We start from the raw sequence: 24519 nt of genomic DNA, 5'->3' as shown, positions 1-24519 counted from the left end.
TGATACTTTGTGCATCGTATCTGCGGCGCCCGACAAGCGCATCTAGAAATTTTAACAGTCACGCATCCGAATTTGCGCGTTGCATACGTGGACCCATTGAGTCAAACCTTCCTCGGTGCAAGGTGCACGTTTATCCTGTTGGAGGTGCCATTCACTTATGACATACATTGATTCTTCTTTTGCAAGCCTCCAAACTCTTTTGGTGCCTTATCGACCTCGAGTTGCCCTCTATTAAATCTCAAAAAATTACAGCGAAGTGTGTCGATTATTAGTTATCTCACATCAGGTGGTACTTTGTGATAAGTTCGTCAATGTTTGCTCTGATACAACGCTGTCATGCTGGCGAAAATATTTGTCGATAACTAGCACGGCTGTATTCTTGTTGATCATGGTAGCACAACGGCGAGATGAACTATCTTGCTTAGACACTACTGATTTTTTCGGATGTGTCAAATGTATGCCCGAAAAACAAGTCCAAATTTAAGAATTGTCAGCATTCTGCAAGAGGCGCAAAGATGATTAAATCGTTTAGCATGAGCCCATATACGCACTTATCATAAATGCGGTGCGTACATGCAAATGAACTCTTTGATAAAGCGATATCGGACTCTTTAATCTTATAAGCATTTAGCATCGTATGCTGGGTCTGACCCGTACGCTGTATTCATCTCATGAATTAACAACATCTCCATCACAACATGCGACAGCTTACTGTTGGGCAGACGCATAAGTTTATCTGCCGGTAACCGGACCTCAAAGGTAACGGGATTACACGTGCCCTTGTGAGAAAGGGCGGGTCGCGCAAGATTGTGCGACCGTAAATAGGTGTGGATTATACATTTAGTGTAATAACACAGTGGTGTGGCTACACCGTAATAAGAAGCCACCATGTGGCAGGATTGACAGTAGTAATGCATATTACTATATTAACTAGAAACTACTATATCAATTAGGAAGTGGGGATTTAGATATTGGCGGCTCTGCCGCAACTAAAACAATCAAACACAGTTTTGTTTGAAGCGTCCTTTTGCCATGGTAATGCTTCAGAACTTAGCAGTAGTGGATTGCGATCTGCTACCCATGTACTGGTTCTTGGAATGAATGTAAGGTCGGTGATCTTAGCTTAGCTTCCACTAAGCAAAGAGCTGCGGTAGACTCGGCATAGAAGGATAGCCACCATGATGTCATTATCAGCGAGAGCTTAGTGGTGCTGTCGCTGTGGGCAACGACGCATAATTGATTTAAATCACGTATGGTCTGAAGGCAAGCAGGAGTATTCTGCACCTGACAGGAGCATATTTTATATGCAGCTGAGCTGGCGTAGCTAGAAGCTAAGCTAAGATCATCGACCTTACGTTCAATACTAGAACCAGTATGAGTGTAGCGGATAGCAATGCGCTTCCTCCAAGAGTACCTCAAACCTTAACCCAAGGGGAATGCACTTCTCCGTTAGAAATCCAAACTGTATTTCTTTTGTTTTATTCGCGGCAAAGCCGCCTATATCTTAATCTATAGGTTTTCCTAATTAGATTGTAAAATCTAATAAAAATGCAGAACTACTGGCATTCACGTCTTGTTAAGGTGTAGCCACAACATTGTGTGTTCACACCATCTTGTGTGGCCCACCCCTTCAAACCAGGGTACGTATATCCACGTTACATTATATTGTTAACTCAATGTCGTAAACTTAACAATTCTTTTTTTCTATCGCTTTAACCTAGCGGGACGTAAATGCAGCCACGCGAACATGCTCATCGGCTACTTGGAGTGAGCTAAAATTTAAGCAAAGGCTGTAACGTCACACACGGAATCCAATTGTCTATCTGAATTTGAATGAGTTGGAATCAAGGATTCCATGAAGTTTTCTCTCACAGCTTTGAGAACTGCCTCTTTAGCTGCGCATCAGCGACAATTAAATTCTTGCTTTCTTAAGACTGTTAAGGGGTCATGTCATGGCAACATAAATTGCACTGTACTTGTGCAAGTAAATGGCCAGGCCACTTTGAAAGTTCCTTAAATAAAGAGGCGCAGGTGTATCAACGCTGACCTTGATCTTCGCTGGATCTCCTTAGAGGTCATGCTTTCAATTAGGCAGCTTAGTAAGCCAATCTCGTCGGCGGCTAAGCCACATTTGTCAAAACTGTCGAACAGCTATCAAAGTGCATACAATCGAGCACTACTCGCAAGTGTCCCATGTGGTTGTCCACGCCCGACCTCCGCGCTCTGCACGACAACGGACGAGCACATCGTCGAAATAAGATTGTGCATCGTCATGATGTGGCCTGAACAGCTGTGACACCAGGCGATTGAGCATAGTTTGGGTGTTTGATAGTCCCTGTGACAAAAACCAACCAATTATGGGAGAAACATCGCGATCTCTCCTAAGTAGTTGAGGCTAATCATCAATTATATCAAGGGCATTGGACAGAGTGCATCTTGGAACCGTCTTTGCACTGATATCGTGGCAGGGGCAGCGAAAGTATTTACAATTTGTCACTTACCGTTACCCTTGCTGACGCATGATGTCGGCGTTGAGAGTTTTAATCGTTCTCTCACCAAACTTGCATTGTAATTTGCACATCAATGACGTCATATTGTTTCCTTGGTAATAACCGATACTGTGTGACAAAATCGATTAGGCCTCACGATATCTTTCCGATTCGAATGCAACAAGCATGTTTGATCTTTTTGTCTATTCTGGTACTATTTTGACAAACGACTCGGAGGATCCTTGAAAACAACTGACTCACTTCTCGCACCCAATTACGCAAGTACAGACTGATCCATGGCAAAAGACGAGCACAGCTCACCGTCGGTATTCATCGTCTGCAACCCCTAGAGTATATTCTTAGAGCTCAGTTGGAGCTCAAAGTTTCCGGCAACTCCATTTGAAAGTGCATTATCTGTTTCGCCACTATATCCGTAAATATCTACTACTCCATTTCGGCGAGCGAATCACACAGTACTGCTAATTTAGCGTACCGTTACATCGTGACAAAGATGAGTTGTACTAACAAGGCCTCTAGGGGCCAAAATAGTATCATGCTATATACAGCTGATATTTCATCCGACAAAGGATAGGGCGAAACGCAGTCACTTTTACTTTTCACTGGTTCTGACACACAAGACACCAGATAACAGCAGTGCTTAAGATTTCTACCCGAGATGCCCTTCGGGGCCCATGACTTCTAGCCGTGTCTCAGCAGATACATACTCTAGCGATCGCAATACACGATCGATTGGTGGTCCTCATCGTGACACTTCGGCTGACTATCGCTTCTGCTTTCCAAAAATGTTCTAGACACTGCCAATATATATGCAAGACAATTCGGACAATGCAATGTCCTGCAACAAAGGACGCGCTATAGCTACTATAGCGCTTCTACTTTTTGGGAGAGGCGCGCTCATGACATATCAGAGCTTTACCAGGAGAGAAGTTCTCCAAGCCTAAAATCAATATGTTGTTCATAGGGTTCATGCCACGCCATCCCTAGACCGAATTCACACTTCGAATCCAAGTCTAGGATGAGACAACGCCCAAAGCTGTCAAACGTCTAACAATCACATAAGTTTAACAGTAGTTTATGACATGTCCTCGTTGCAAAACGCATGAACTCTGTATCCATATTTAATATAGCAAATATCTTCGCGTAATGCCGACTGTTTTGGTAGTTGCGCATTGTTCAAAATTGAGCGACGCTGCTGAATTCATCGGGACGATATGAAGTCTTACAGAGCCGAGACATCGATGTTGCCTTCCAACAATTCAGGAGTGTAAACCTCACCCCCCCTTCGATGATTTCACTCTCTTTGGGGCCAAGTCCCATTGATGTCAATCACAGTATAGCTCATTCATGTTCTAGTAGGCGCAGAATGGCCTACTGGTACTCGCCGTTTCCACATGAAAGGCTTGTCGGATCGTTCGTGGAAGCTCGACTCTTCACACCATTCGGTAGAGAGAGTAGGGGCACGCAATACGCAGATGTTGTGTACTCCCAGAGATAAACTATCTGCGTATAATTTAAAGCTGCAAGACGGCCAGATGGCCTCACTTTTCTGGCTCAGCATAACTTAACTCGATCGCCTCTAGCACGCTTAGAAAGCTTCTGCTTCTGATACTTCAGCTGACCCTCGTGGCGCGAAATTTACTCCGCATTTATTGCGACATTTATCACCATTGTAAACGGGACGAATGGGTGGTCGTGGCTTTGACGCGATATACGTCCGCTCACGGAAGCCCTTGATGATATGGCAATTGTGACCGTCCCTAGCAGAAGCTTTGTTAGCTTTGTAATGATAAGTATTTGCAATTTCTGGACATAACCCAACATTTTCCGCCTTATTTCGGCGGGTGAGGAAAAATTTAGAACGAACCAGATACTCCTATTCAGACAAAGCGAGCATTCGCTTCAGATTTTCCCAGCTCGGGAATGTCTCTATCACAGTGGACCTCACGTTGATGACCATATTGTTGCGGGCAACCTCTTAGCTCGAAGGCCTTTAGCGCAATGCGCTGTCGCTTGGTCTAGGGCGTGGCCAAAGTCACGGCCATTTCAGCTTTTCACCTCGCGAAAAATCTCCGCCAAAGGACTGAATTCTCAATATTGGTAGCAGGGCCATTTTGCCTCCCACAGACACCAGATTGGAGGGTTTCTGGATGGGTCTCACCGTGCATTCTCATAACCGATCGTGTTCTTTAGACGGGCAACTTTTGCTTTTGGCCACTAAACCGCCCGTTCACTGTCCCCTTTTAGACTAATGGCTTACACGAGCTTTACTAGCCTGTTGAGATACTTCAAGACAGATATTTATCAGTTCAAGTTCTGTTCAGACCGATACTTCTGTCCTTTTTCACAACTCAAACGTCAGATTGACTTCAAGTGATGTTATTACAATAGAGTCACCGTGGGCCTTGCACAAGTGAAGCTTTGATTCAAGAATCCACGTATGCAACGCAAAGATACTGGGCCCTTACGCTCAACACTGGAGAGCGATTTTTAATTTATCTAGGATAATTAAATACTAAGATTGTTTTACTAGCTCTAGAAAGCCATGAATTGCTGATTAATTTTAACCTGACAAGCATTTTATACATTTGATTCACCGTATCCTATATACGGTTTGTTGTTTCTTGACCAGAAGACATGATCCCAAGTGTACCAAGGATTTTTCCATCACGGAATATACGGCGTCAGTAGTACTGACACCTTGATACTTCTACGTATTTACCTTCATACAAAAATGTAAAAAGGTATGAGCTTCATACAATTAATTAATATTCGAGTAGTAGTAGAGTACATACCCCTTTACAGCACCCATGCCATGCGTACATGAAAGCAGATGAGACTACATGTGGCAGTCATCAAACAGATATTCTAATGGGGTTTGAGCTCGAGATAAGAAGACGAAATCTAATTTACCAGCATCAATCACTTCGTTGCCAGTAGATACCCAGCTCAACACTACCAACAAGTCTTTAGCTTTGACGTTATAAGCATCGCGATGTTCAATACCATCCTAAGAGACGAAAACTACATTTCTATATAAGATTGTTACTCAAATAGAACTGACACAGGCTGGGTCGTGTTGATTTAAAGTCTGAATAGGTTGCACGACGTGAAATCCCCGAATCGAATGTCGCGGGTATGTACTCTTGATGTGGTGGTCAAATTTCAACGTTCTGGAGTATATTAAAGGTCCAGCTTACTCCAGTAGACTTGGTGATGCCTGGAATGAAGATACTCCACGGTTTTTGTCAAGTGAAGTCTGCACAGTCGCGCGTAGCTACAAACGATGCCACACAATTCTGAAAACCTACTGGAAGTAGCCTGATGAGTTACCTGGTAATGCTAGACGATACCTGCTTGCAGCTGATGGCTGTAAGAAAACCGTTTGCAGAAGCTGCGCGCATACTCATATTTCCGGGAAGCCTACAACAATAATATGATGGGATGCTGGAAAAATTGAAACCCATGGCAACCTTCTGCTGCTTTAGTAATAGTTGTTCCAGCGTGAGCCTGGCACATTGCAGGAGCAAGATTAACACGAGAGCGTATTTCAAACGACAATCCAACATTGTGGCATATATAACTGCCATGACCGGAATTTCAGAAAAATGGTCGCGTAGGCCGCAATTATGGTAGTAGTCATAATCGTTAAAGTGGGTGTAACGGACGTATAACGATTAAAACACGCAAAATCTATAGCAAATACAATAATGTTTCTCAACCGGCCAGAGGTGCGCTCATTGTCCACACGTCTCGACTGTGGCAGCAATAAATTTTATTCTATGCAGTACAAATGTTGCTGAATAGTGAATCGTCGACTCACATGACTGATGCGGATGGTTTACGTCATTCAAAAAACGTTTAGATCTTTGTCGATTTTAGATGCAAATAGTGATGGGCTGGAAAGGGCAAAATACCGTTTGTCCCAGATTACCTAGGAGCTTATCAAAAGGAACTTCAACTCACCAAAATACTTGTTGATTGAGTTTGATGTATCTTGAAGGCACATATTCTTGCGAGACGACCGTCATGTTGCTAAAGACCTTGCAATATTCGACCAGCTAATTCAACCAATGATGATTGGTATTGGGTTGTCATTCCAATATTCTCCCTTTATTATGACAGAGCCTATTTTCATTATTATGCACCACCTTTGTGTTGATACAAAGGATACTTTGTTGGGATCTTGCACTCTCAAACAGTGATGATCTGAGCGATGTGGTACTATGCTATTCGCATTGTAAAGACGTTTTGCACTTCATCAAACAGATAAACAAATGTTCTTGTTGTGGCAGGTAACGACACGATGTAGAGTCTACATATAGATTGCTTCGTCTTCTCATGAGAAATGATGATCTGCTTGACATGCCTCGACGTTAGTTTCTGAAACGAAGTATGAAAATTCTTCGCCTATTTTTAAGAGCACCATAATAAGCACTTCTTCCAGAGGTTTGTCAAGTGCTTGCAAGGGACTCAGTTCGCGTTCGAAATACATCCAGAAAGTGTTGACACATCGGTATCTACCACAGCGCCACCTTTAGATTTTTGTCGCTCTACTCCATATTGATCCCTACGGATACCTGTCTGCCTATCAGAGGTGAAATCTGACTGGCCAATGCTCTATGAAAGGTTGAGGGGCAGATGATACCAAATGTTTTCTTTGCACCAATATCTCGAAGGCTCCTTGCTCAAACGTCATGAGGCCAAAGAAGATTGGATGATTTATGCAGCACTAACGGATGCTTATGTGATCAACGTGCATGAGTTTCGAATGCAAAGATCAATAGTTTTGATCCGAAGATAGGCAGTCACGTCTTGAGCCCAAGCATGCTGTGCCCTGAGAGAAATTACGCAAACCTGTCGCATCTCCAAGCGACCGATTGTGAACGCACAGAGATGTTAAGACATCAAGCATAATAGGCCCGTACACTTGCGTATATCACGAGTGGTTCTTCGGCATAGCGTGAAGTGATTTTGTACCATCGGTATGTGACTTCTGCACTTTCTTGATAGGAAATCCAATCTCCACTAGTAGACTAATGATGAGATGAGAAAATTTCGGGCCAAGGTCTTTTCACTGACCCTTACTTGACAATGTACATATATTTTTGCTTGTGCCCAGCGGCACGAATCGTGTTTCTCGAACTGCCGTAGACGAAGCAACGAATATAGCCTTACTTCGACACACTTCGGCTCATCGACGCAGGACTGGCAGCAGCTCCGTCGCTGTTGCTGGGATCATCACCGTTAAAAGTATGTCCCTTCCCGCTCTTGATTAAAGTTGAAGCCTGCCCGTGGTTGTATGCTTTGTATCGCCTGTTTCAATTGTCGAGGCATGCACCAGTAAGCGCTGGGTGCAAGATAAACTTTTCTTCAGGCCGTCAATGAACACTACCGCCTACAACATTTTGAAATAAGATGCATCATATCAGATACGCGGTAACATGCGCATCTTGCGAATGTAATTATTCAATCATCTCTTTACTTGCAAAGTTAAAATAGTACGAAGACCACATCGCATCTAACGTATACGCATAATATTTATTGGCTTACTCATACAGCAACCTCGAGTCGATCATACGTGAAGAGAGTGCCATCATGGCTAGATCTGGTCCAAGGATCAAGAAATCGTGATTCCAACCCACTCTTTGCACTGTGTCTCTCTAGGACTGAATGTACTGAACCTGGGAGAGCCCTGAACTGAGCGTATCAGCTCATGTTGACGTCTCTACCCGATCAACTTTGAGAACTGGCCTCGATGCCACAAACCTTTCACGTGCCTTAACCCTGAAAGATGCTCGTCAAATTCAGAGCGAGCACATACTTAGAGTCGTTCAGTGGAAAATCATCACCTTAATCAATCTTGACTCCATTTAATCCCCCAATCGCGAAAACAAACTATAGACTTTCAAGTGCTATCAGATATAGAAGATCTTTTAACAGCATCTTGCATGATGGAGCGAAGGCGAGTACTTGGGCTCCCAAAGAGCGGCAGCCCAATGTGTCTGGCTTTAGTAACCATTTATTGAATACAAGATAAATTAAAGAATATTATTTGTGCTACTCTCTCCTTTGTCCTGCAGCACAATTTTAAGCATAACACTCATAGCTAGCTCAAACTCAGGCGTCACCACAAGGATTCTAAAGCAACACTAACGCTTGAACTGTCATGAAATACACATATGTGCCCATATACTTGGGCATGTGGCGCCTAATTGTAAACTTGCTCTTGTGGATATACACAGTATATAACATATATGATGACAAAGATCGACAGTAAAAAGGGCTGATTTGTCATTGTGAGGACAAAGTGTGTATTAGACTTTAGATATGCTGTGACTCCATGTAGAAATTGTGTCATCAGCGCCTATATTTGTTGCTATTTGAGAGCCGTTGCACCAATTGTAACCCAATTAACTAGCAAATGCACATGTTGACACGCGCCTTTGCTCAGCCAATCGGAGGGAAAAACGATTTAGCATTGTCTGCCTAAAAAATCGTGTTTGCGCCGCCCAAAATACATCAGCATGTGACATCGCTGATTTGTTGCCTTAATGGACTTATCAATACAGCTGTTGCTAGCGCGCAAACCTTCTAAAGATGCCGATGACAGTTACTTGGATAGTATATGCGTGGCTGGGGTCGATCATGGAAACATACCATCCGTTAAAATATGCTGGCTAAACGTGTCTAAACTAAAGCGATATTTGCCCTTTACGGGGAAATGTAGATATTAGAAACCGCTTCCCGAGCTAGGAGGAAGTAACTTCCGGGGGTTCTTGATCAATTTGCGATTCCAATTCTCACAATTGCAAGAGTCAGAGAACTGTCACCATTATCGACAATTCCCAACAGAGAAAATCCCACGGAAAATGACAAACGGGGACGCTGAAATCGTCTTGTTTTTAAGAAGCTGTAACAAAATTGCCGTGCATTTGGGATAGAGGAATTTAGTTATAGGCTCCGCGTTTAAACGCCCAGAGGCTGGAATTGAACGCTCCATCCAGAAACGAAACCAAGATCATCTCAACTTATTTAATTGAGGTATATTAAGGATCGAGTGTAATACTGAATATGAACCTGTTTTTATTGTGTTCGCTGACAAGCAATGTGTATTGTGTAACGTTAGGAATTCAGCCCACATGTCAAACAGGCCTCCCTTTTACCCATCGCCCCATCAGTCAGGACTTTGGTACCTCTGCGTTGTGCCCGACTACACGTACGTACACATCAGTATTGTGTGTATCCCGTTACAAAAGTGGTCGCATGGAAAGAATGATAGAAGTAACTTATTATGTTGAGCGTGCTATCAAAGTAGGAAAATACGTTAAATCCTTCAAATTGGTGTACTGCCCATATATCAAGTTTGATTCTTAATACGATACTCATATACCGGTAAATGGAAGTACATGTTTAGAGTACTATTTTTCTTCAATTAGTTTTGATCCCTTTGTCTGGGTCATGGCGACTGACATGAGTGCGAGCGCCATCGGTGGCGTAAGTGCAGGTACCGGTGACCTGGCCGCAGGGAACAGTGGTCGACCCGAAAATGCGTACGAAAAGCTTTCACGAGAAGTTCACCAGATGCAGATCACAGGTGCCATCCACACTGATTGGCTAGAAAACCCCAAAGGCTTTTTACTGAAACCTGACTTTAAGCGTAAAGCGCAACATGTGGGAGCTGGTGGCAAGAAACTTAATAGCTCACGGGTCTTAAGACTGCATCTACCGGGTAATTCATACAGAGTTCGATGGTTTGTGCTTGATGGAATGATATTACGATACTTTAAAACAAGCACAGAAGAACAGGAGCTCGGCGCAATTCACTTGACATCCGTCAATGCAGTGTTGCCTTCCAGTGTAGCAGACGCTCCCGAACATGCTCTTGATTTGGTAAGGTAAAGTTACAGATTAATGTCCCGATTTCCGAAGGATTTTGCTAATTACTTTAGAGATTAGTTCTGATATTTCGATATGGTTCACAGGTGTGTGCGGATCGAATCTATACTGTAGCGGGAAATGATCGAGAGGATATGGTTCGGTGGGCAACAGTGTTGACATTGGTGTTGCGTGGAGAGTACAAGCCAAAGCTTATGCTGAGACCAGAGTCGTCCATTATTCGAGGAAGTTCAATGATTCCACGACCGAGTGCAGTGGCCAGAAAGACAGCTTTGACGCAAGCATCGAGGTTCACAGATGCTAATGGTATGCGTATGACGGGCACTTTGATAGGTGATGGAGACTCAAAGAACCAGGGAGATGACGATGTGAAAGAAAAAATTATCACAGTCACATTTGATCAGCCAGGGCCGTTGCATTTGATTTTGAGAGGCACAGTGGATGACGAGGTTATGGTGTGCGGCTTTCAAGACGGCTCTGGATCTAATGAACTTGGACCAGCTGAAGCCTCTGGTGTCATTCGCGTTGGTGATCATTTGATTTCAATTAACAATCACTACTTTACGAACATTGAATTTCAGCAAGCAGTTGATCTGATTCGAGCTGCTGGTCGGCCACTCACGTTGCGATTTTCGCGAGTTGACTTTCAAACGGCGTCTAGTGCAGACACTAGTCGCGTTGCAGAAGGTTGGGTACTTTCAAAAGAGCCGTCGGCACATCGATATCGGATTCGTATGCTGCAACTACAGGATGACAAGGTCAAGTTATACAAGCCAAGTATGCAGGGCGGACGTGTCGATGAACCGTGTTTAGTCATTCGTATGGAGCAAGTTACAGATATTCGTCCAACTAACGATATGCGCGAAGTGGTGACGGCATGTACGCAGTGCCATCCAAAGCAGTGGGGTGTAACGCTTGAAGGATCCCAAAGTATCTTCACTTTTTATACCAAAAACCGAGACGATATGGCGCAGTGGGTTGATTTGCTTAAAAATTCGCCATTGTTTTCACAGAAATCAACGAGATTGTCCATTCCGGTACACCCCGTTGCTGTTGTGGAGTTTGATCCTGTACTCGAGCCTAAAGTGGTCTTACAGGATGATGTCGGAAAGGTGGGCGACTTGCTGCCAACGTTTTCGCGCCTTCGCTTTCTATTGCTTGAAGACGGCAAGATGATGTATTACGTGAATGAGAAATCAGCTGCTACTCGCACGCGTCCGATTGGAACTATACGCTGCGACAATATTGTTAGCATTGTGCCAAGTCAAGTAACTGAACATACTTCACAAAAAAGTGCCCCGACATCCAAAATTCCATCAAATGAAGAATTGACAGAGAAAATGATGCCATGGCGTCTCGAGCTTGGCATCCTTGTTCAAACCTCATCGCAAAAATATCGTCGTCCGTTCGTCATGTGTTTTAGTACGCAAGAAAAAATGATGAAATGGGGAGTATCAATTAGCAAAGAGGCCAAACGCTTGACTGGGCAAGAGTATGATCTGTCGTCGATCAGTCGCCGTGCTTCTCGAAGTAATAGCCAAACATTCGCATCCCGTCAATATGAGACGCCAATGACTCGTCCAACGATTTCGCGATTAATATTAAACCCAGCCAAGTATACTGATCCCAATGTGCTTGAGTCATCGCGTCTGTATCGAAGTTTAAAGGATGTTACGCTTAAGGCCGCTACACGTGGGTGGTTTTTTGTGAAGAAGCCGCGCAGTGTGGGTTTGAGTGCGTATCATCCGCGATTTCTTGTGCTGATCGATAATCAGCTGATGTTCTTCAAATATGAGGTACTTGAGGAAGAAAGCTTACATTCCTATGCTAGCATGCTGGATCTTCGCAATGTCAAAGATGTGAGGGAAGCTGAGTCTGGCTTTCAAGAAAATCTTGACTTTTCTATTCAATTGAGCACAGCAAACGGCATTCTTTGGATGGTACGAGGCTGCACATAATAGCTTTAATTGTCAGCTGACAAGTGGTCTTTGATTGATTGTTTATTTAGTTGGTAGCTGAAAGTTATGAGCAGAAAGAAGCTTGGTTGTCAGCTTTGATTTGGCTATCCGACTACTACTACCGAGCATCTGACAACGATGACGATAACACTACAGCCATGGGTGATGCAAAGCGGATTGCGCAAAACACTACTGGAATCATGGTAACGATCCCCGAGTTTGAAAGACCCGACGCCATTAGTAGCCAGGATGTCGAATCAAAGGAAGCGGATCGATTTGCGGCGGCAGGACTTACCAAAGATCGGATGTCAATCACAAATTTTGGCGCCATGCTTTCAGATGATTTCACGGGTATCGGTGGCGAGATTCAAATTGCTGGTAAAAGAGTCTACGCTGCAATTTCCAGTGGTGTCTTCCGTTACTACGAATCGCAAAGCGATTTTGAAAGCGAGTGGGGAGACGCCATAGATGCTATCTCTCTTAAAGAGATCGAAGAGGTGCATTCGGAAGGCCTGGACTTAGGCAGCTTTGTGGTCAAAGTACATGGTGAAAAGGAAGTGCGAATGATTGCAGAAAATGCCAAGTTAGCAAAGCGCTGGATGCTGGTCATGTGCTGCTGTGGCGACCTAGTGCTGAAAAAGGCTCCGCATGCCGATTACTACGCCAGCACCAAGCCAAAGGAGGCGTGGATTTGGAAGCTCGATCGATTATACCAAATTTTTCGTCGTCGCTATTTCTCCTTGCGTAACCACCAAATAGTCTTCTTTACGGAACAGGGAGGTCGTATGCTTGGTGTGATATCGCTGCCTTGCATATTTCACCTTCAAATGTCAAAAGTATGGACGCGCAGTAAGGACGAAGCAGATTTTTACCAGCTTGAAGTCAGTTTTGCTGTCCCAACAATGGCAGAGGAAAGCTCGCGCACGGATCAGATTGGTGATTTTTACGCTTTTCTTTTGGCTTTTGATACTGAAGATCAGCTAAAAGAATGGGCAAACGCGATTTACGACTGCTGCACGAACTCGATGTCGCTGAAAGGTAACGCGACTCTGACACCTCTGGGCGAAATTCAAGTGCTTCCAAAAGAGTTGCTGAAGACCTCGACCTTTGATCATAGCGATGACGACTTTTTCAAAACGACTGTGCTTCCAACCAGTTCAACAGTCCCTCGGTCTGTTCCCAAGACAACCGTGTCAGCAAATGGGTTCAGCTCAAGTGGTTGGCTGTATTACCGCACGTCCAAGGAAGAGCGCATACGGTTGCGCTATTTTATGCAGTGGGGCTATGAATTGTCAATTTTTAAACATGAAGTGCTGGCAGATGAGGTGACTTCAATCCGCTACGGTGTCATCGATTGCCGTGCGCTAGTAGATGTGCGCTTTGCGTACATTAATTCACCGGAAAATGCCGTAGAGTTAATTCTTGGGTCTAAGACGAGTGTGATGATTATCCCTCGTACAGATCAGGAAGCTGTTATGTGGCGCAACTCGCTGCTCGATGTGAAACGCGCCTATGGCACATTGGAGTCTGGGAAAAACAAGGAGGACGCATTTGGCTCAGGCGTCTTCATTAGTCGTGGCAGCACCTTCTCAACAAACAAAGATAATGAGGAATTATTACGATCGCAGATTGAATCGACCGTCATTTACTCGTCGAATCTTCAAGATTGGGATGGCCGCAACTGGATTCCAAAATATTTTGTATTGACTAGCTCGCGCGTCCTCATCATGTCGCTTGCACTGCATTTGTATGACGAAGAGCCCGACATTCTCGGATCTTTTGCTACAAAAGATATTGTCGAAGTTCGTGCGTGTAATGAGAGCGAAGAAGCCGAGACTGGCCGCTGCAAATCTGCTTTCGTTGTAATGTTACGGCCACGGTCAAATGCTGCTGGCCCTGACCGCATGGTCGTCAAATGTGATTCGATCGGTACGTCTCAGTAATTTAATAGGCCAAGTGAAGACGTTAAAATTATTTTTGTTCAATGTACTAGATCATTGCTTGGAGTGGATGCGACTTTTATGCAGCAGTAATGGCAAGCTCGAGCTAAAAAAGAATGCGGCTACGGGCAACTGGGGCAGTGTGAACCGTATTGCATCACTTTCGCGTCACCAGAGCTTTCTGGCGACGGCGCCGCTGTCAGCAGCCATCGCCGCTGCCAATTCAACCTCTGGAACATCAAATCATGCGCGCAGAATGACACGACAGGATGCAGCACGAAAGTACGTACAAAATGTTTTGATGTCTATTGTACTGTGGCTAAAGTCTGTAATGACAGGCGCACATCTGAGCTCATTATGAATCGCAAGAGCATGATGGGAATGTGAGGAACATGACATTACGTTGATTCTTTAAAATATGTGCAATTATACCGTATCCGTCAACCTCTAATTAAAATACGCAACTGGCGCCCCATAAGTGACCCGATAAACTACTTTATTGATCAAAAGTCAGCACTCGCTGTGGACGTGCTATGAGGTTCGCCATCGGTTAATACGAAGCTGGACGCTCGAGACAATTTCATATGTAGCTCTGCGGGTGGTGATATTCGAGGCACAGGTGCTGATCCCTTTCTGTTAAACGAAGACAATTGCTCGCCGTTACCTTGTGATGTTGACGAGGGCGAGGCAGTCGAGTGGCAATCCACAGAACCCACGACAATGGGCTTGTATTCAAGACTGTAGTCATTACTTCTCCAGGATGTCCAGCTATTGCCGCGACGAGCAGCGCGATTTATCTCTTTGATATCTTTAGCCGTAAATTGCAGTAATGTCGTAAGAACTGGCACCAATCGCGCTTGCTCGGAGGTTCCAGGACGAAAAGACATGTACTGAACAACCACATTCTTCAAGTACTCCATATTGACACCGTCTCGTCGCTGGTTCTGCAGCATCACTGTCAGCTCCTCTGCACGTCGACGCTTATCTTCACGAAGTTCCTGGATCTGATGATGTGCTTCTTCAAGCTGCTGAAAGAGAGCCTGCAATTGTGCTGCTTGTTCTCGTTGTTCGACCTCGCGTTTGGCTTGTAATTGGGCTAGTTCTACAATTTTCCGATTGTCTGCACCACCTGAGCGAACATCCTCTTCTACTTCATGAAGACGTGCACTCAGACGTAGAATCTCCTTTTCTTTTTCCATCACGGCTTGCAACGCTAACCTCGACTTGTTTTTACTTTCTGATTCGAGACGGTCGAGCTCGCGGCGAAATTTGTTTTTTTCACTCTCTACTGCAGCTTGCAGCGCTAACTGAGACTCCTCACGCTCCTGTTGGAAACTCGCTCCTTGCTCCAGCATCTCGCGCTGAACATTGCCAAGATCATGCCTTAGTGCAGTCTCCCTCTTTTTCATGCTTTCCAAATCTGCCTTGACAGCTTGAACTTGGTTTTCCATTTCCTGCTGAGTAGCCTTACTCTTCGCAACATCGCGCATCGCACTTTCAATCAGGGCCACCTGCTCGGCCAACTTCCCAGCCATGCCCATGTTTTCTGTTTGCAATCTCGTGGCAAGTGCCATACGATCAGAAAGCGACTTTTTCGTTTCTGCTATATCCGAACTCAAACTGTCTACTTGAAGAGTTTTCTCCCTCAAAGAAGAGTCAAGTTCCTCTACATGCTTACGTGTGGCCTCGAGCTCACGCTCCAACGTCTTGCAACGAACCCGAAGTTCCTCATTTTCTTTACAAAGCTCTGTTTTTGTTGCTAGTAGTGTACGCCGCTCAGCGTGAACGCGTTCTAGTTCGCCTTCCTTTTCTTTGCGCAGCATCTCGAAATTTTCGTGATGCCGGTCGCGTATTTCGTCTAATCGAGTCCTCAGCTCTGCCACTTCTTTCTCACTCTCTATAGAGCGACGCTCGTACTCTTCGGCCTTCGTTGCATGCGCTTCAAGGCTATCAGCAGCCATCGCGAGATCTTCACGCATGCTATTCGCCTGTTTTTGTAGATCCATGAGCTCGGATGTCATGGATGTGTGAGATGTGGACATCCTCAAAATTTGCTTTTTCTTTTCCTCGAGCTCTGCTTCGAGTGTCTCTGTCTTGCGCTTTGCTGTGTCACTTGCTGTGATAAGATTTTCAAGCTTTGATGTCCAATATGCTCGCTCTTCCTCCATCTGCTTCTCAAGTGCTGCCTTTGCCTCGTGTGCCAGATCGTTCTGCTCTTCGAGTTTAAGCTTTGCTTCACTTAAAGCAGCAATCTCATCTTTCAAGGCAATCTGCTTCTTCTCGAACTGAGTAACCTGGTCAGTTAAGCGATCTGTATCTCGCTTAAGCTCATCCACTAGCGCCCGTGCGATATCATATTTGTTGCTTGCCTCCGATCGATTGTCTTCAGCAACGCTAAGCTTTTTCTGTATCGACTGCCTTTCGCGCATGCTTTCGGCCAATTCCGATCTTACACGCTCCAGCTCTTGCATCAATGAAGCGCTTTCTCTTCCATCCTGTACCTTTACCTTTTGTATGGTATCCTCCTGAGCATTTAGTAATTCCTTAAATTGCACGACTTCTTGTTGTAGAGCTTTAAAGCTATTGTTTTTTGCATCAAGCAGTCCTTTTAATTGGTCGATCTCGGCTTGTAAAGTATTTTCTGCCACCTCAATGGTGTCCATTTCTGTTCCTGAGGGAAGTGACGCTGCTGTCTGTTGCAAATGTTCCAGTTGATCATTAAGACGCGAGTTCTCCGCCTGAAGAGCCTTTAGTTCCACTTCTACTTCCTTTTTCGAATCAAGATCCGACATTTCAGCTTTTAAGTTTGCCACTGTCTGCTGTAGTTCTTGAAGTTTGCTTTGCAAGTGTTTATTTTCGACTTTCGCAGCGTCCAGCTCAGCTTGTTGTGCCCCTAAAGCAGCTACCACCATTGTTTTCGCATGAGCTTCGGATATTAAAGCTTGATTCGTACAATTGAGCGGTGTACTGTTCGTCTTGTTGTCTGCGTGCTTAGCTATCACATCATGTGCTTGGCTCTCCAGAGTAGCCGAAGAGGTTTGCAGGAATTCTGACTGATCCTCAAGTTCTGCATCATCAGCCCTTGCCACTTCCGTCACAATTTGTGTTTCACCCTCCGCTTCCATGTGTTTAATTCCTAGCTTCTCTTGCTCTTTTGATAAGACAGCAGCTTCTGCTCGGTGTAAACGGTCCATTAGCTCCCTCTTTTCCTGTTTCATGATTTCAAGTGTTGCTGCTTCCTCTTTCTGAACTTCTTCTCTCTGCTTATCACTTGCTTCTAACTCGACTGAAATGTTCCGCAACTTCGTTTCTAGCTCCTCAAGCTGTTTCGTCTTTTCACAATTATCTGCAACCTGCTTTTTCCATTTTGATTCCCATTCGAGCTCTTTTTCTTCCATCTCTCTCTTTTTTTCAGCCAAAACTTGCATAACTTGTTCCTGCTGCTCAATCCTTTCTTGCAATTTCTGCTCCAAATCCTGCGTATACTGTGCACTCTGCTTTAGTTGTTCTCGCATCCTTTCAACCTGCTGCATGGCCTCGTCCATCTGAGCATCGTCGTACGGAACATCGCGATTTTCTCCCGCCAGTAAATCGATCTCTTCGTATTTCTTGACAGGTGACAGGTCCAGCAAGTTCACGCTTTCCACACATGTCTGACCCTTGTCTTCACCTTCATGCTCTACTTTAGCCAGCGTACGATACTTAGTCTTCAGTGCGTCGACATCGATTGAGCCCCTGGTAGTACTATCTGTTCGGGTGCACGCAGTTACGTCAACTCCAAGCTCGAGCTCCAGGAAGCTTCGTAAGGCCTGTATATCCAATTCGTGTCTGCTAGCAGCTGCTAACTTGGTCTGAGTTTTCTGATGCTGCAACTTCATGAGCTTATTCTGTCGTGTAAGCTTCATACTCAGCGCTAGTAGCTCCTCATACGTCATACGGCTAGAAGTAGTTCCTTCTTCCTCGGCAGTAGAAAGAGTGGAATCAGCCTCACTATTCTCAAGGGATGCGTTGGATTTTGCAGTGCGAAGGAAGTGCAGCCCCTTGGAGAGCCCTCCACGTCCAAGCTCGCGCATTTGCTCGAGCTTCTCCTTTTTCTTAAGCATCGGCGTCTTATGAGTCAATCGGGGGTGAAAAAAACTACAATAAAAATTTAAGTGATTTTTATACCAGAAATATCATTATGATGATCACCACCAATAATCGTCGACTTCTAGGATTGTTCTATATAAATCTTCTCTATGGGCACTTGCTGGCAATAATATCATTGCACTCAACAAAGCAAGTACTAGTCTGTTGCAAATTTAGTCGTACAGAGGACGTGATATGGCAATTGGACGTCTGCAGCACACACTTGCGAACAGTCTGATCAAATGAGCTATAGACAAACGTGTCTTGGACCCGATATAATTCCATATCTGGAATGCTATATTGGAAAGCAGTGTGTGCAAGCAGACCCACGAGGATCGAGGCCATAGGTTTCGCTCAGTGCTACGAACCTTACAGGTTTGTCAAGAAGAAGTTTGGCTTGACCAATTACTCGCATAAATACCGTGCAAGTCACGCCGGCGTCGCACGGTGCCTCGTTAATAAGGCATCAAATGACGATGATGGCGGCAAAAGACGTATTATTCTAGGTTTCAAAATGCCTCATAATTCCCGATTCTTAATAGGGCTGGCCAATTTATGATGTCGGTTATGGCTTTTGTCATTGGCTATACATTTTAATTGTTGATGACGATGGGCATGAACACGTCATTATGATTGTCTTTCGAGCGGCACAGACGAACATCCCCCTGACGAGGAGCTACTATCGATGGAGTTTGCTCTTACTTCGCTCAGGGCACAGCTGCTTGGCTCGTAATCTTTTGTGATCTGTCTAGTCAATGCGTCTATGTGCACAGCAATATCGTCGCCACATAATGCCAAAATGTCTGTTCTTCTACGTCGAGTACACCTTATAAAAAGGGTGGGCGGAGTTGAGTGGTGGATGCGCTATTGCATCGCCAAAAGAGCTGTCGTATCACTATGGCAACGTTGCGATCGCTGAGGGAATAAGTACGGCGCTCGAGACAGAAGCAGCATCTTACAAGGTAAGTGCTAAGGTATTGTCTACTTATCTTTTACAAGTTTGATACAATTCAATCAAATATAGACTAGATTGTACAGATTTCGCAAAACACTTCGGTATAGTTAAGAAAGAAGTATCGATGTTTATAAAAAAGAAAAAAACTTCGGAAAGGAGGATCTCTTCGTAAATGTGTGCTGCTAGCCGTACGTCAGAAAATAAAAGTTCTTAGGAGAATTGTCAGCATAAATACATATGCATTCCTGAAATATCAGAGCCAACTATATAAGTAGTTACGGTAGAGGCTCTTGGTTGACTCAACCTTTTCGCGTCTGTTAGCGCGGATATTCAGAGTCAAATTATCCTCTGTGCAAATTACGAGGCAGATCCGTTGCTCCTTGTAGCACTTGTTGACAGTATTACAACCGATTCGGGAAATGATTGTACCTCCACCGCGAGGATAGAATATGAAATGATCGGGTACCTGCCTTCAAGACAAGCAGACCTGCTTGACAACTGGATGTCTATTGTTGGTCCCTAATAAGTTCAGCGAACTGGCTGCGAAAAGGTCGGAAGCGGTGATCGCTCGCCTGTCATCGAAAATGCGCTTGAAGGAATATTCAAGAGCGCCCCAGCAAGATCCGGGTGGGGAACAAAAGGTACCTCGCATTTATTGTGATGGTGAACGCGGAAGTAGTCGCACCCCCTCGTCATTTCTATCTTTTGTTAATAAATGGAAGAGAACTTCGAATGTACCCAATATGCCTGCTCAGATGGTACAAACGACCTCTACATCTGTCGTTTCATTTTTTATCCTGAAACACCTCATTAAGACCCTCTTATTGCACGTTAATGTCCAATTTCTTACGCGCTCTTGTAGCTTCAAAACTGGACGCGCAACGCTGTCGCTTCTTTTAAAGTATGTCCGCACCATCCGCTCTTTTATATAGAATACGCGATTTTCTGAATGCCTTGAAATATATGGACGCCCAAGGAGTTCTATGTGGAGGGACACTACTACTATGTACCTTGTTAGACCGCGCAGATGTTTCGTATGCGCCAGCACACAACACATATGCCTCAGAACCCCCCCCTTCTCTGTTGGTCGAGCGGCTCGATCCCTCACACACGGTCTACCAATGAACCCCTCGAGAAAAATGTCGAGTCCCACTAGGCGCAGGGCGTCCTACTGGGGAGGAACTGGGCTTAAGCGTACCTCGTGGTCATCATAATCAGTGGGAGCCAGCTTTCGAAGAAGCGACTCTTTAAAAAAAGGGTGGACTCGCAGCTATGGTTGCTGGATCAATGTCCCGGGTCGTTCAAATTGTGGGCAATCGTGACAGATTCTAAAGCATGATGTAACTACGCTCACCATACGACTGTCCAAAGCAGTAGAAGTACGCGGGTGCATTGAAGATGTTAAATAGCATACAATATCCCTGCGTCCTCTGATAAGGATACCGGTGAATATATTAAGGGTTGCGTCGAGCCCCTAAGAGAGTTTGTAAACTTTGCTAGTGTCATACGCTTTCTAGTTTTGGGCTTAGATCTAAGAAAATCTCATCCAAGCTATGGTGTGATTAGAATTGCGCGATTTATGGGCCGAGTGCCGTTCGAATAGTCAGTAGTCACGTACTATCTCCTCGTGAAGCTTTGGCGAATTATTGATTTGCGCATACGATAAGTTGGGACATTCTCCATACAAAACACATGATTGTTCGGAAGTGACAGCAATGATGCTACCAGACGCTTCAATCAGAGCTCTGAAGGCAGAGGCTGTAAGCCGAGGTCTCAGGACGAGACAGAAAAGAGGTTTTGTACATCGCGGCCCACCGAGTAAATATCTGTTGAGACGGGAATGAACTACTGTATATCGTGGTATCCATAGTTGATCTCTGGTGAACGGTAAGGAACAGCTGTGGACTGTTGCCTCCTGTTAAAGACGTTAGATAATGGAAGCTTCTTAGTGTTGTAATCCCTTAAGACAGTACCGGTGGGGTTTGATGGATGATTGCATGTCGCGAGTAGCAGATTCAGGCCCTGAAGCTTAGAAATAGACAAGTCTTGCCATGATGCACTTGGTCTGTTGAAGTAGCACAACTGCGTGACGGACCCAGCATGCAGATCAGTGAAGGTTCACGATAAATATTGAGAAGAATTTGATCGGGGTTGTCCTAGGGGATTTAGCTCTACCTTAACTTTCTTCGGCAGAATGTATTATATTGCTAAAAGAATCAGCCCTCAAGGATATGCGCAAGGAGCTACAAGACAGTGAAGTCAGCGAAATGGTGCGGATTGTACTGAAACAATGCTGAGCTTGCCATCCGTCAAGATCGATTATGTCATGAAGGAACTCAGTACGAGGAGTGGGATAGCTATCGTGAAAAATCTCACGGGTTCTTTTGACGATGCGATGAAGAGGGTTTCACAACGCACGTTGCGTTGATATTGACTTTAAACCCAAATATTGTATCACACAGCAATGTCGCTTACTAAGAGAGTGTAATCTATTCGGCGCTATTTTTGCCTGGAGCACGAAGCGGATCAGCGAAAGAGTGTATATTCAGATAGCGCCAGCATTCTGTGTCAGAGAGGCTGTCAGCAAGTGACGTATCGTGTAAGCTAATTGCCGCTACGCTTCTAGCGAAGACGTGGAGTCTTAGAAAAGATGTGCTGCAAGCCAGCATACCGACTGCACTTTGTTTCAGCTGCAGCGCAGCTGCCATAGCTCTTTCGCTTAGATGAAGATTGGTTAATGTCGGTGATATCTTCGTTCTATACTTGGAGCCAGTACGAGTGTAGCGGATTGCAACCCTCAAACTCCAAGAGTAATAACAACCCTAAGCCAAGGCTAATTAAATATTCCGCCTCGAACGTTAGCTGTATTTCTCGGTTTTGCTTGCGGCAAAGCCAACTATATCTAAATCTAAAGGCGTTCATATCTTCATAGTAAAACCTGATTGAATTTATAACTACTGGCTGTCAAGCCACGTACTGACACTTTATTTCAATGCATCCATACCATTGTGTGTGAACACACTATCTTGTGTGACCCACATCCTTTATATCAGGGCACGTGACACCCCGTCATCACTACTGGCAGTCAAGCCACGTACTGACTTCTTGTTTAAGTGTATCCAGGTCACACCATCTTGTGTGATCTCGTTACACATGGCATGCAGCGACTGCTACGATGCTTGAAAGCGCTCAGTGGGTTACGTGCCACTCCACGTCAGCCCGCGAGCCAGTTATTCGGGACTCTCGCTTAATACACCTTCGGTGTTCACCAACTCGGATACTCCGATCTCTAGCACGTTGACCGTTTCGGACCAGTGCCCGCGGCAACACCGAGCAGCGTTCCACGGTATCAAAGTCAAGAACCTTGACACTGAGATCCACGGGGACCTTCGGCACCGTGACACATGCCCCCGTCGCAAAGCAAATAGTGATGATGTCACTCAACCGCGCATCCAGCGCCTCAACTTACAGCTGACTTCCTTCGTTTGTGGAGAGTCGAGCATTATTGCTCGACGCCCCGAAATCGATTAGGATTTCCATGGCTTCTCAAAGCTCATCATGGTCGCTTTTACGACCAGCAAGCCCGGCTTGCATACAATTTTCGTGATGAAGAGCACGGAGCTTCTCGGGACTGGGCCCTACAGTCCTCATCCACTTTGAACTTGGGTTTTTCCCGGTAGGTCGCCCCGCGCCTACTGAGTGTTGTCGTTCCCCTGCGACAATCCAGACTGGTGCGTCGGTTCAATTAACTTTGACGGGTCATGCGCGAGGGACAACCAGTCCGAAGGTGGCGGGTGTCTCCACAGACAAAACATCATCGACTGTTTAAACGCTGGTCGGCAGCTCGGAGCTCCCCCCCTCTTTCTCGGCATAGCTGAGAACCATTGGCCCAGGCCCGCTTGTCGAGCTCTGAGGGTTTGCGTTCCAACCAAGTTGTGCCGACTTAGAGTTGAAATAAGCATTCAGTGCCACATTCACCGCTTCTTCAAAAGAAGACGAATGCACACGGAAGACTTCCAATCCGGCCACGCCAGTGCGGAGGTCCTCCATAAGTACCACTGTGGCCATCTCGTGGAGAGGATCGGCTGCCACCCCGGCAATGTGCGTACGCAACTCTTGAACAAAGTCTACCAGTCTTTCTTGCCCTGTTGGGCGGCAAAGAAACGCGATCGCACGCTATATACCTGGTTATGCGGCAAGAACACTCGTTAATGCTGCAGCTTCAGCTCCGTTTAAGAGGAAACACCGCTCAACCGATGTGCCGCACGTCAGTGCACATTCCCGCGCTCGACCCCGAGCTTGGAGATAGCTAGCGCCACGCGCTGTTACTCGTTCTAAGGCATGGCGGACGCCATAATTTTCTCGACCTCTCTCACTCAGAGCAGGAGATCCTCTCCATCATTTCCCTCGAAAATTTTAACGCTGATCATGGGCGGCCTGGGTCGAGAGGAGTTATCCGTCGTCGACGGTGATGTCATGGACGCAGTCGTCGCCGACATCTTCTGCTCTATGGGCTCTAGCAGAGCATTTTCATAGCTTGAAAACGCCTCGAGGCACGCGATCATCGCTTCTGGTCCTTGCGAAGCAAGGTGTCGCACTCTATCAGGGCCAACCAGAGACATCAGCTTTTTAAACCTGTCATGCATGCCCTAAGGCAACGAGGAGAATCGTTCCATCATCTCAGAGGACAGTTGTAACGACTCAGGTGTAGATTGACTCCAAGTGCTACCAAGTGCAGCGGGGTTGCCGTACCTCTTTCGCTTGGATCAAGCTAGGTTAAGATTGGTGACCTTCGTTCTATACTTAGAATCAGTACGAGTGTAGCGGATCGCAATCTGCTGCCCTCGCGAGTAATGACAACCTTTAACCAAGACTACATTCAAAACGTACTTTGTATTTCTCGACTTTATTTGCTGCACAGCCGCCTATATCTAAATCCCTATCTATACAGTAAAACCTAATTAATTATATAGCTACTGGCAGTCAAGCCACGTACTGACTGGGGGGGGAGTTAAGGCTATGCCTAACTTAATAGCTGTCAAGTAAGACAGCTGGACTTCTCAAAAGACAAGCTACACTGACTATGATAATCCAAAAGGTCTAAAGTACAATGTTGCGCTATGGCACCGGAT

General features: G+C 45.3%; 3 protein-coding genes across 3 annotated transcripts; 1 reads left to right on the top strand and 2 right to left on the bottom strand.

Moving 5' to 3' along the window:
- Window positions 1-5703: 5703 nt before the first annotated feature.
- Window positions 5704-6076, bottom strand: PHALS_10765 (uncharacterized protein; the record flags this gene model as incomplete). Its single annotated transcript, XM_024726250.1, has 2 exons — window positions 5704-5784; window positions 5861-6076. 2 exons carry the CDS (start codon window positions 6074-6076, stop codon window positions 5704-5706), a joined length of 297 nt encoding a protein of 98 aa, XP_024576945.1.
- Window positions 6077-9968: 3892 nt separating this feature from the next.
- PHALS_10764 (hypothetical protein F443_14267) lies at window positions 9969-14691 on the top strand (the record flags this gene model as incomplete). The annotated part of the gene is made up of 5 exons (XM_024726249.1): window positions 9969-10400; window positions 10493-12346; window positions 12415-14293; window positions 14358-14586; window positions 14643-14691. 5 exons carry the CDS (start codon window positions 9969-9971, stop codon window positions 14689-14691), a joined length of 4443 nt encoding a protein of 1480 aa, XP_024576944.1.
- Window positions 14692-14807: 116 nt separating this feature from the next.
- Window positions 14808-18407, bottom strand: PHALS_10763 (hypothetical protein F441_14164; the record flags this gene model as incomplete). Its single annotated transcript, XM_024726246.1, has 1 exon — window positions 14808-18407. The coding sequence occupies one exon, from the start codon at window positions 18405-18407 to the stop codon at window positions 14808-14810; it is 3600 nt and encodes a 1199-aa protein (XP_024576943.1).
- Window positions 18408-24519: the final 6112 nt, after the last annotated feature.

The sequence above is a fragment of the Plasmopara halstedii genome, assembly GCF_900000015.1.
Source record: "Plasmopara halstedii genome assembly, contig: Scaffold_525, whole genome shotgun sequence".
NCBI lineage: Eukaryota > Oomycota > Peronosporomycetes > Peronosporales > Peronosporaceae > Plasmopara > Plasmopara halstedii.
The sequence above is the reverse complement of the archived record's forward strand: the minus strand, read 5'-3'. Positions and strand labels throughout refer to the sequence as shown.